The following is a 13256-nucleotide window of genomic DNA, read 5'->3' on the forward strand; positions in this document are numbered from 1 at the left end:
TTCAACAAGCAATAAACAAGGCTAAAGCTATGGAAAAAGTTAACCTTGAAGAGTCAGAGGAAAAAAAGACTCAGTCAAGTAAAAGGTTTGGGAATTCCTTTTCTGCGCCATTTTCCAAACGTAATAAGGGATACCAGCAGAAAGGCCAAATATCAGCAACATCCTACAGTAAGAGAGACTTCTCAAGAGGAAATTCCAAGCAGATAGAGACATCTTTCATGAGTACCAGAGGTTTAGGATTTTGTCATGTTCCAGAATGTGAACACTGCGGGAATAGGCATATTGGTCAGTGCTGGTATGCGGAAGGAAAATGGTATCACTGCAAACAAGCTTGTCATTTTAAAAGAGAGTGTTCAGAGCTCTATCTAAACCAGTCAGTGGCAGGATCTCATAAAGGCAGAGGCGGTCAAGGTGGCCAACCAGAAATGTTTGTGGTTATATCTAAACATGAAGGCAAGACTACTGTCCAAATTTATCATATCAAGACCAATGATGATCGAGATGCTCCAAAGATCATAGCAGGTATCTTCTATCTCTTCGACAAACCTGTGTTTTGTGTTGGTAGATCCTGGTTTAATATATTCTTATATTAGTGCAAATCTGATTAGAGATAAGGGAATTTTATTATAACTTATTTCTAGTGATATTGTGGCAATTAATCTCTTGGGCCATAGTGCAAGGATTAGTTGGATATATAAAAATTGCCCAATAAAGATTTAGAAAATGGAATTTCTTACAAATATCTTGGAATTACCTTTCGAGGAATTTGGAATAATCTTGGGCATAGATTGGTTATCTCCTTACTATGGTTGGGTAGATTGTCGTATGAAGAGATTCTTTTTGAAAGATGCCCAAGGTTCAGAAGTAATCTTCCTAGGAAAAGGGCTAAATCCCTTGTCTAATGTGATCTTAGCTTTCTCTGCTAATAAATTGTTGTCATAAAGATGTCAAGCAATTTTAGCGATTGTAGTAGATACACGAGCCACTGAGATTAAGTTGGAGGATATTTTAATAGTTCAAGAGTATCCAAAGGTGTTTCCAGATAAGTTACTTGGATTACCTCTAGATCGAGAGGTGGAGTTTAGTATTGATGTATTCCCGGGCACAACGCATATATCAATGGCTCCGACGAAATTAAGGGAATTAAAGGCTCAATTACAAGATTTTCTCGATCGATGATTCATTAGACCAAGTGTTCCACCATAGGGTGCACTAGTGTTATTTGGGATAAAAAATACGAATCCATGCATTTATGCATGGATTACCAACAATTAACAAGGTGACCATCAAGAACAAGTATCCTTTTCCGAGGATTGATGATTTGTTTGATCAACTAAAAGGAGCAACGGTCTTCTCTAATATTGATCTTCGATCGGGATATCACCAGTTAAATATTAAAGAATAAGATATTCCGAAGACATCTTTTGGAACTCGATATGGAAATTATAAGTTTGTGGTGATGTCGTTTGGTTTGACCAATGCTCATGCAACATTTACAAACTTGATGAACCGAGTATTTCATCCTTACTTGGATCAGTTTATGGTGGTATTCATTGATGATATTCTTGAATATTCAAAGATGAATGAAGAGAACGATGCCCATCTTCTCACTGTTCTTGATATTCTTAAAGAGAAAAAGCTTTATGTCAAGTTATCAAAGTGTGAATTTTGACTATCAGAAGTGGCTTTTCTAGGACATGTGGTTTTGACAGAAGGCATAAGGGTTGATTCCAAGAAAGTGTAGGCTATAGTGGAGTGGAAACCTCCAAAGAATGTTACAGAGGTTTAAAGTTTCTTGGGACTTGCTAGTTACTATCAATGGTTCGTGAAGAACTTTTCAATGATTGCTTCTCCATTAACCAAGCTTTTGAGGAAAGATGTTCCATTTATCTAGACAGATAAGTGTCAGGAGAGCTTTGATACTCTAAAGAAAATCTTAATGGAAGCACAAGTGCTAGTACAATCAGAATTTAGTAAAGATTATGTGGTATATAGTGACGCATCTCATAATAGAATGGGATGTGTAATTATACAAGAAGGAAAGGTTGTGGCCTATACTTCCCAATAGTTGAAGACGCATGAGAGGAACTATCCGACTCAAGATCTTAAGTTGGTAGTTGTTGTGTTTACGTTTAAGATTTAGCGCCATTACCTGTATGGTGAGTAGTATTACATCTACACAGACCATAACAATTTAAATTATTTATTAACACAAAAAGAGTTAAACTTAAGAAAGGGAAAATGGATAGAACTCCTAAAGGACTATAATGTAGTCATCGACTACCATCCAGGAAGGGCTAATGTCGTAGTAGATGCACTTAGTCGAAAGACTTTCGCAGCATTGCGAGCTCTAGATGTGCATCTATCCTTAAAAGAAAATGGTACTTTGTTTTCTGAATTAAGGATACAATTTATTGTTTTAGATCAAATAAACGGACTAGAAAAGAAAGATGAGAGATGCTTGGAAAGAATTGCACAAGTTGAAAAAAATGAGACTGAAGACTTTGAAGTCAAGAGTGATGGATGCTTGTATTATCGAGGAAGACTTTGCATCCCACATGATGATGAGTTGGACAAAGATATTCTTTTGAGGAACATTATAGCCTGTTAACTATGCATCCAGGTGGGAACAAGATGTATCAGAATCTAAAGAGTCGTTATTGGTGGCCTGGCATGAAAAGAGCCATCACTGAATTTTTTTCTACATGCTTGACATGTCAACAAGTAAATGTTGGACATCAAGTACCTTTAGGATTGTTACAACTAATTTCCACTCCAGAATGAAATTGGGAATAAGTCATTATGGATTTTGTTACAGGGCCACCTCTGACGCCAAATAAGAAAGACTCCATTTGGGTGATAGTTAACCAAGTCGGTGCATTTTATTCTAGTGAGAATGAACTAGTCCTTGGATAAGCTTGTCGAGTTGTATATAAAAGACATAGTTCAACTTCATGGTGTGCTTGTATCTATAGTATCTGACACAGAAATTTTGGGGTCTTTGTATGAAGTCTTAGGCACTCGACTGAATTTTTGCACGTCATTTCATCCACAGACTATTAGACAGTCTGAGTTAACTATTCATATTTTGGAAGATATGCTGAGGGCATGTGTGATTCAGTTCAAAGGATCTTAGGAAAGTTATTTTCCTTTTGTAGAATTTTCCTACAATAACAGTTACCAGTCAAGTATTAAGATAACACCGTACAAGGCTTTGTACGAGAGAAAATATCGAACACCGTTGAATTGGATTAAGTTAAAGGAATAAGATCTAGTTGACCTTGACTTATTAAAAGAGGTCTAAGATAAAGTGAAGATTATCCAATTCTAACCGGAAAGTCCTATGGAGACTTGAAGAGAAAAGGGATTGAATTACAAGAAGGTGATAAAGTCTTTGTCAAAGATCACCGTGGAAAAAGATATTGTGCTTTGGGTGCAAAGGAAAGTTGAGTTCGATATTTATTGGACCTTATGAAATCTTAAAGAGAGTTAGACCGGTAGCTTACCAGTTAGCATTGCCTCCGCAAATGGACAAGATTCATAATGTTTTTCATGTATCGATGCTTAGAAAATATCGAAAAGATCCTTCGCATAATATTACACCGTATGAGATTGAGATTTAACCAGATTTGACTTATGAAGAAGAATCAATACATATTTTGTCTCAAGAAGTCACAGAAATGAGAAACAAGACGATACCCCTTTTCAAAGTGCTTTGGCTGAATCACAAGGTTGAGGAAACTACCTGGGAAATGGATGAGGATATGAGAAAGCAGTATCCACATCTCTTTACATTATGTACGTATTAAAATTTGAGGATGAATTTTCTTAATTGGGAGAATTGTAATACCCCAAAATTTTAGCTAGTGACCAAAATATAAGTTTTAAAAGTTTAGTAGATAAAGTATAAAATTAGAAAAAATTCAGGGACCTAAGTGGTAATATTCCTAAAACTAATTGTTATCCCATAAATAGATAGTTTAACTTTGAGAATGGGGATTTATGGAAATCATATTCTCGATTCGGAATTTATGTTAAAAACAAGAAAGGGTTAAAGTCCTGTAGGAATTCAGTAAATCGGATCGAATATAATTTTTTTGGGAAAATTTGAAGGATGATAAATTAGGCTTAAAAAATATTATTTCCAATTTTAAAATGATGGAAAATAATATATACCATTGGATTTGAGGATTTATTTCCATGTTTAATTTGGACCTTTGGATTTAAATGGCAAGATTGAAATTTTTGGAAAGTTGTTTGGTTAAATTGGAAAAGGGTGAAAGAATTTGTTCATCTTTGCCCTTTGTAAGATGATAAGGTTGATGTGTCTTAGTTTGATGGTAATTATGAAGTTTCATTAAGGGTAAATTGGTCTTTTCCTACGTAAATGAATAATAAATTCATTAAGCTTAAATAAGGCTAAATTAACATGAAATTAAACTTAGAAATTTCATGAAACTTATCCCAAAATAATCCATCAAGCCATGATCCTCCTCCTAAGGTAAGAAAAATTTTCTTTTCAATTTTGAGTAATTTCCTTTGGATTTTGGATCATGCCATGAAATAGAAAATTATTCTACACGAAAAACACTATCATTTGGTACCAATATCGCATGTCAATCTTTTGTTGAAAGACCTCAAATTTTAGGGGTTGTGTTCAAATTAGGGTTTATGGAATTAAAGATGAAACTTGATGTTTTTGAGGTTGTAGATTCATTTGCAAGCTTGTTTGATGATTAAAACATGTTCAATCCTCCTAGAAATATTTCCATAAATTTTAGCCTAACCCTAAAAGTTAGTGAAAGTTGTATTTTGATGAAATTTGATTATTTAATTAATTGTAGAGGTTTTATAAGGTTGAATGAACGTCAATTTCATGTTTGAATCGAATCAAAATCGAGCAAAATCATGAAAATCCTAGTTTTGGAACTTTGAAGTATTCGACCTTGACCTTATGGAGTGAGAAAAATTATGTAGGGATTGTAAATGATGTAAGAAGTATTTTACAAGCCTTAGAAAATTTTTAAGGCCATTCGGTAATTTTTGAAAAGTTGAGGGACCAAATCAACAATTATTGAAAAGTTTTGTTTTGTTCAAAAATTGTTAAATAATTGTGGTACTATACTGGGAATTGTTGTTTGGGAATTTAAATGGATGTTAAAATGTGAAATTGGATTATTTTGGAATCTTGGAAAGTTTGATGATTTATATGCAATATTTGAATAGTTTAGGGTACTTTAAGATGTCTTTATAATTATAAATGTACTTGGTTGGTAATTAGTTCAATGCTGGAATCTTTAGTATTAAAATTTAAGTGGGTAAAATGGTGAAGGAACATTTTACTTAAATTGGAAAAGTTGGGGCCAACATTAAAAGAATTCATAGATGTTGAAGTATTCGATATCGAATAAGTATTAAGAATAACTATGGATTTAGTTTTTGAAATGTATTTATGTTAGTACAATACTAACATATGTATCGATATAAATTTTTTATTTTGTACATATCGTGATTGACTTTGTGATCGAAGCTAATCGAGTATAAAAATGATTAAGTTTGGAGCTTAGTGAGGCAAATCTTTTGAAATATATAAAGTGTCAAGGTGATTGCAATGCATGCATGACATTATTCATAGATGTTTATACAACACTAGGAAGACTTGCAAGAGTCTACCTTAATTACATTAGCATGATATTTATGTTATTTATATTGTATTTGACGTGTTGGAATATGTCAAAAGTTAAATATCAAATGCATTGATCACTTGTGGATACATATATGTGAATGTTAGTTTGGGTATGAACTGCCCAAATTCTTAATGAAATTGATATATTATCATGGATGAATCAAAAATAGACTATAGGCCCACGTGAGTTATTGAAGGACAGGGTATAGTTGGGATGCCATAGAGTCCAACAGTAGGTTGCATATTTTGGACTGCACAAAAGTATAACTAATGTATATAGTGGGCACGACCTTATGTGTCATACTCAGGCTAGCACTACGGTGCATATATATTTAACTAGTGTACCCAAGGCCCTCAAGGTTTATATTTTGGGCTATAGTTTATTAAAAATATTTTATATTGCATCATTATCATGTTAACTATAGTAACTTGATATATACACAGGTAAGTGATCATGCTATATTTGATGATGACATATGGTTACATATTCGTGATGTATTGCACTGTTTATTATTTTTGATTGCCTCGCTAAGTGTATACTTAGCATGTGATGATTTTTTATGCATAGTTAAAGATCAGGAGTAGGAATAAGGAGTGTTGAGGAACCCTAATTTTTGAGGAGTATATTATAGTATCAGTAAGATATCCTCTAATGTGATTTAGACTTAGTTAGTGACATGTACTTATACTTGTCCTAGTTGCTCCGTTGAACTATTTTGGAACTGGTTTGTAATGCCTAAACTAAACTACTTTACTATATTTCACTATGGATAGTATTACCTATTATTATTAATATTATTATTATTATTATTATAAATGTACATATTTTATATCAATATCCGTTTTAAATATTATGTGTTAGTTTTATATAAATTAATATTTTATAATAATGTTTACGATTTAGAGAATTAAAAAGGAAGATTTGTTTAAATCACGCTTGAGTTGGACATTGTTTTAAATAATTAATGTGACATATATAATTCATATTGGTATACGTATATGGGTTATGGGTGTTACAGATCAGACACTAAAAATAATGGAATGCAAAAGAAGCATTTGTTGCAGCGAGACAGTTGTATGGTGCGATGAAGGCTTAATCGAGTTTTAATGAAGTGATTACATACCTTTGCTTGAGGCTTCAAACAACGCCTCTCTACACCCCATTTGCTCAGTTTCAAGCCCTTTCATTATGTCTCTTGGAAGCTCAGATCTTCCAAGACTCCCATGTAGGTTTCAACATCCTCCTCAGCAAAAAATTTTGCATGGTCGTTGGGTACGTTTTCCAGCTCGAAGAATTGGTTGATGGCGACTGAGGTGAAATGAACCTTCTTTCCTCTCTCATATTCCATGTATTGTAGGGATGGTTAGGTGAGTGTAGAACTCCCTCACTATGGCTAGGGCTACATCACCCAGATGCTAAGTAAAAATCTACCAGTGATGTTTTACTATGACAAATGTTACTTCAGGGGAGAGAGGCTCTTCATCTTCATTCGACAGAATAAAATATTGCTCCAAGTACATTGACCAGCCTTTGATGTGTTGGAATATTTCCTTTGTTGCGTCGTCTTTAAATTTTCCACAGGGTTTTGCAGTGGTAGTTTAGAAAAGATACTTCACCGCAAACATTTTTACAGTGGGCTATCTCAACTATGACAAAAGAAAATAGAAGAGAAATCTTTATTGTGGTAGAAATTGAGGTTTAACGGTGAAAAAAAAGAGAAAGAAAAACTTAGGTGGTGACTATGGCAGAAATCAGGTGGAGAATAAGAAGTTGAAAGAAAACTTAAAGAAATAAAGGCAAATTAAAGAAGAAAGAGAGAAGGGTGGGCAGATTTAAAGATATAAAGTGAGTGGTTTTGGGGGAGTTAATGCAAAGTAAGAAAGAAAAAAAATGAAGGTAACAATGAGGTAGAATATGATTGGTGGGTTGAAAAGTTAAAAAGATTAAAATAAATAAATAAGAGATTTGTTTCCCCCCCTTTTTGTAGCCTTAGCCAAAAATTTCTAGGGTTTCTTTTTGTCCTCTGTTAAGCTTTCTCCCCATACTGCCACATGTCCTTGGATAAACTAGGAAACAAAATATAGTTAAAATCAAACTGAAAAGGAAAGAAAACATACGGTTAAGTTAAAATATTTATTTATATACAAACTGCAAAATAAAATGCTATAGAGAATATTTAAAAAGTGGATGGTACAAACTATGAGACATAATTGAGGATAAGTGTTGACTTGTCTCTCAAGATTTGGGCTATAGTATATACCTTGAGACGTTGTCCATTCACATTAAAGATCGAGCCATCGTTGAGGTTTTTGATGTCTACTACTCAATATGGGTACACGTGAAGCACCTAGAAAGGTCCAGACCATCAAGACTTTAGTTTACCCAGAAAAAGCTTCAGCCTAGAATGTATAGGATGACTTGTTGGCCTTCATGAAATTGCCTTGGAAAAATATTTTTGTCATGCCATCATTTGGTCTTCTCTTTGTACAAGGAGGCATTCTCATAAACCTGAGCGTGAAACTCCTCTGTTTCATTTAGCTCTAGGAATCTTTTCTCACCAGCCAGTTGGGCGTCCATGTTGAGCTTATTAATCACCCAGTAGGCTTTATGCTCCAGCTCGACAGGAAGATGGCACGCCTTTCTATACACTAACTTGAACGGGAATATGCCCAGTGGAGTCTTAAAGGTTGTTCGATAAGCCCATATTTCTTCATCGAGCTTTAGAGACCAAGTTTTTTCTCTTCGGGTTCACTACCTTCTCGAGAATCTGCTTTATCTCTCGGTTGGATACCTCAGCCTACCCATTGGTCTAGGGGTGATATGCTATAGCAATTTTATGCCACACCACATACCATTGCAAAGCCTTAGTAATCAATTTATTATCGAAGTAAGTCATCATTGATAATGGCTCTAGGTGCTCTAAATCAAGTGAATATGCTTATATGAAGGAACTTGAGCACATTCTTCTAGTCATTTCTTGGAGTTTCTATGGCTTCGACCCATTTGGACACATAGTAAACTGCTAAATAGATATAAAGATCACCAAATGATTATGGGAAGGGTCCTATGAAATATATTCCCCATACATCGAAGATTTCTCTCTCCATAATGTTTTGCCATAGCATTTCATGTCTTTTCGAAATGTTCCCAGTGCAATGACATCGATCACACGACTTCCAGAATTCGTGTACATCTTTAAAAAGCATAGGCCAATAAAATCTAGACTGTATGACCTTTGCAGCTATCCTTACAGCTCCAAAATGGCTTCCATACGATGCGTTGTGGCAATGGAATAGAATATCCTGTTGCGCTTCTTCATGAATACACCTCCTAATCATTTAATAGGCACATTGCTCGAATAGGTAAGGCTCATCCCACTGATAGTGTCACACGTCATTTCTGAACTTCCTTTTGCCCTGTCTGTTTAAATCATGAGGCAAAACACCACTAACAAGAAAGTTAAATATGTTAGCATACCACGAAAATACCACGGTCGATAAAATTTTCTCGTAGCAAAATGAATGATATCTTTTTTATTCACTAAGTACTTAATGGTCGAGTGATCGATGTGCACAATGACCTTAATTCATATCAAGTATGCCTTGAACTTATCAAAAGAAAACACCACAGCAAGTAATTCTTTTTCAGTGGTTGTATAGTTTATATGTGCTTCATTCAGTGTGTGACTAGCATAATGAATGACATGGAAAAGTTTACCTCTTCTTTTCCCAAGCACGGCTCCCACAGCGTAGTCACTTACATCGCACATCAATTCAAAGGGAATCGTCCAGTCATGTGGGATAACTATCAATGTTGTAACAAGTCTTTCCTTCAACTCCATAAACGCATTCTATCACTCTTTATCAAACATGAATGGTTGATTATGATGTTTCAGAAGACAAAGAGGCTTCAAAATTTTTAAAAAGTCTTCGATGAATTTCCTGTTGAATCCTGCATGCCCCAAGAAACTCCTTATACCCTTCACGGTGGTGGGTGGAGGCAATTTCTCGATAAATTCAACCTTAGCTTTGTCAACCTCTATTCTATTTTGAGAAATATTATGCTCTAGTATGATTCCTTCAATCACCACAAAGTGACATTTTCCCAGTTGAGCACTATATTGGCCTCTTCAAATCTTTTAAGTACCTTAGCCAAGTTGCCAAGGCATTTGTCAAAGTTGTCGCCCGAGACAGAAAAATAGTCCATAAAGATATCCAAGAAGTCTTCCACTATATCTGAAAAAATAGATAACTTACACTTCTGAAAGGTTGTTGGATCATTACATAGTCCTAATGACATTGTTTTGAAGGCATAGGTCTCGTAGGGGCACGTGAAAATGGTTTTCTCTTGGTCTTATGGCGCTATGGAAATCTGATTGTACCCTGAGTTTCTATCAAGGAAGTAATAAAATACTTGCCTGTCAGTCGATCTATCATTTGAATGATGAATGAGAGAGGAAATTGTCATTCTTAGTCGTCTTGTTTAGCTTTTGGTAGTCTATACAAATCCTCCAACCTATGATGGTCCTCGTCAATAAAAGTTCATTCTCCTCGTTGCTCACCACAGTCATGCCTCGTTTCTTTGGTATACTTTGTACCGGGCTGACCCATGAATTATTGGAGATAGGGTAAATCACACCAGCATCAAGCCACTCTCATTCATCACCAATTCCTTTATTATAGGGTTGAGTCTTCTTTGGGGTTCCACAAATTATTGTAACAATCATCTAACTGGATCTTGTGCATGCAAATGGTAGGCTTATTCCCTTGAAATTCTCCATAGTCCAACCTAGAGCTTTCTTATGTTGTGACAATACCTTTATCAAAATGTATTCTTGATCAATTATTATAATAAAAGATATTATAATAGGTATATTATCACTACCTAGATAAGCATACTTTAAATGTGATGAAAAAGGTTTTAGTTCTAAGGTATATGCATGTTGTAGCGAGAAGGTTTTGGAGAAACAAATTCATCAAAGTCTAAAGGTTCAAAACACACACCTTTTCTAGCTACGAGTAAGCTAAAATGATCCACCTCTGATGAAAACTCCTCATACTCTGCAAATACTTCATCTTCAGTAAGTCTCTCATAGTCCTTCAACTGTAAAAAAATACCGTAACAAAATTTTGCAAACTCATCCTCGACCGTAGAATCCATGTCCAACACATATGTCCACATACTTGAGTATGTTGAATACATTGATAGTTACACTCTGATCGGGTACACGCATTGTAAATTCTCCCTTCTCAAAGTCGATGAGAATATGACCAGTGGCTAGAAAAAGATGCCCCGATATGATGGGCACATTGTCGTCGTCCTCACAGTCAAGAATAAGAAAATCAGCAGGGAATAAAAACTTGTCAACTTTTACTATGACATCCTTAATTCTTCCCTCGAGACGAACGTGAGACCGGTCAACTAGTTGTAGGATCACAGTGGTAGGTCAAGCATTACCCATTACAAGCTTCAAAAACATGAATTTGGGAATCAAATTTAACAATTGACCCAAGATCACATAGGGATCTTCCCATATATTTTTCACCGATAGAACATGGAATAACAAAGCTTCTAGGATCTTTTCGTTTCGATGGATGTTTAGTGAGTGTAGAATAATATTCTTTTAGTATGACAACAGTTTCAAACATTTCCACATTTCTCTTCTTTGTAACAATATCCTTGAGAAATTTAGCATAGGTCACCATCTGATCAATGGCCTCAAGAAGTGGGACATTTATGTATAGCTGGTCAATGATGTTAACGAACTTCTTGAAATGAATGTCATCATTTTGCTTTTTCAGTCTTTGAGTGAAGAGTGGTGAGGGTCTGACTTCTTTTGCTGCAGGTGGGGGAACAACTTTTTTGTGACATTAGTTTGTCCTTCATCAGTACATTTACTCGTAGAACTAATCTTTTCCCTTTTTATAGATAATTCTTTTTGCAATTCAGTTCGAGTTGCACAACGCTAGGGCGGAATCTTCTTACTTCTTCCCCTCAAACATGTCTACTTGATTGAGTTAGGTATCACTCCTCAGTGTGATTGCTCCTTTCCATGAGGCTTAGTGACTTCAGTATCACTAGGGAGACTTCCATGTGGGTGAACATGTAATGTTGTATCAATTTGGTCCATTTGATTCTTCGGTGCTCTCAAAGACGACATGTGACTTTGCAACAAGGTTGCTTGACTTTTCCACAATGTGCTTTAGCTTTTAATAATCGATGAGTGCTCATGCAGTAAAGACTTTTTTGAAGCCAAAAAATCGTGCATAGTAGCTTCAAGATAATTAGAATTTGAAGTAGAAGTTGAACCCTTGTTAACATTCTGCCATGTCACATGTTATTACTTAAATCCTTAAGATTCAAAAATATTATACTGTGGCTTATTCGTGTTGCCTACATTGTTGTTGTTTGCCCCTTGATTTCCCCATGAAAAGTTAGGATGCTAACACCATCATAGGTTGTAGGTGTTGTTGTTGTTTCAATTAAAATTCTCCACGTAGTTGACGGATTCTTGATTGTCAGGGCATTCACTCTGTGATTTCCACTACATAATAAACATGCAGAACTGACCATTTTAACTTCCTTCACCTCACTGGAACGTTGTAGATTCTTCAATATATTTATTATGGCAGAAAGTTGGGGAGACACTGAATCCTTAGCATCTAACTCGAATGTCCCAATTACCTTACTTCTGGTTCCAAACCTTGAAAAGGGAAATTGATAGTCATTGTTGGCTATCCTGTCAAGTATGTTAAAGGCCTTTTTGGGTAATTTGTCAAGAAAAATACCATTTGCTAAAGCATCTAACATCATACGTGTGGGTGCATTCACTTTATTATAAAACATCACGACTTGAGTCCAATCGTGGAATCCGTGGTTGGTGCATTTAGGAAGAAAACCTTTATAATGGTCCCAACACTCATACATTGATTCATCATCAGATTGGTAGAAAAATGTATGTCATTTTGAAGTTGAGTGTTCATGTTGGGCGGATTATACCGTAACAAAGAGCTTTTAAACAGATCAGCCCAGGACTTCATCAAACTAGATGACACTTCACTGAGCCAAGCTCTTGCTCGGTCACGCAATGAGTAGGGGAACAACTTTAGCTTTAGCTCATCTTCTTACATTCCTTCCTATCTGAATGAGTCATAAACTTCAAAGAAAGTATGGATGTGTTGCCTTTCATCTTCATTAAGCATACCACCAAACTATCTAATTAAGTTCAACATGTTGAACATGACAGGTTTAATCTCGAAGTGGGCTGTTTTGATCTCGGGTGCTACGATCCCTGGGTTAAGATCATCCAGAATAGGAGCTAAGTGATCTCGAATAACTCTCAGACAAGGTACAAGTCCTTCATTCCTAAATGTTGCAACATTTGTATCTATAGGATCTTGAACTTGCTAAACACGTTGGTTTTGATCATTGTTCATGACTCTATTAACACGTTGACCACATGTCTTCGATGAAATAAATGCTCGATCTCTGGAACTAGAGGATAAAGTGGTTCCTCGACAGTTCGTCAGTTCATGTAACAATAAAACTTAAAAAAGAAATAAATCAAAA

The 13256-nt window shown here is 35.3% G+C and overlaps 1 protein-coding gene across 1 annotated transcript; it reads right to left on the reverse strand.

Moving 5' to 3' along the window:
* Positions 1-8153: 8153 nt before the first annotated feature.
* LOC120158414 lies at positions 8154-12497 on the reverse strand. Its single transcript, XM_039169263.1, has 6 exons — positions 12245-12497; positions 11233-11526; positions 10900-11108; positions 10691-10790; positions 9834-9922; positions 8154-8339 (listed from the first exon to the last, which is right to left on the reverse strand). Exons 1-6 carry the CDS (start codon positions 12495-12497, stop codon positions 8154-8156), a joined length of 1131 nt encoding a protein of 376 aa, XP_039025194.1.
* Positions 12498-13256: the final 759 nt, after the last annotated feature.

Source organism: Hibiscus syriacus, unplaced genomic scaffold, assembly GCF_006381635.1.
Source record: "Hibiscus syriacus cultivar Baekdansim isolate YM2019G1 unplaced genomic scaffold, ASM638163v2 tig00111311_pilon, whole genome shotgun sequence".
In the NCBI taxonomy this organism is placed as follows: Eukaryota; Viridiplantae; Streptophyta; class Magnoliopsida; order Malvales; family Malvaceae; genus Hibiscus; species Hibiscus syriacus.

Coding starts and splice junctions, on each gene's coding strand:
- LOC120158414 (XM_039169263.1), bottom strand. CDS start 12,497: ATGTTAGATGCTTTAGCAAATGGTATTTTTCTTGACAAATTACCCAAA. Junction 11,109..11,232: donor TGTTATTCCATGTTCTATCG/GTGAAAAATATA, acceptor TCCTACAACTAG/TTGACCGGTCTCACGTTCGT. Junction 8,340..9,833: donor GCCTTGGCAACTTGGCTAAG/GTACTTAAAAGA, acceptor TTCCCGTTCAAG/TTAGTGTATAGAAAGGCGTG.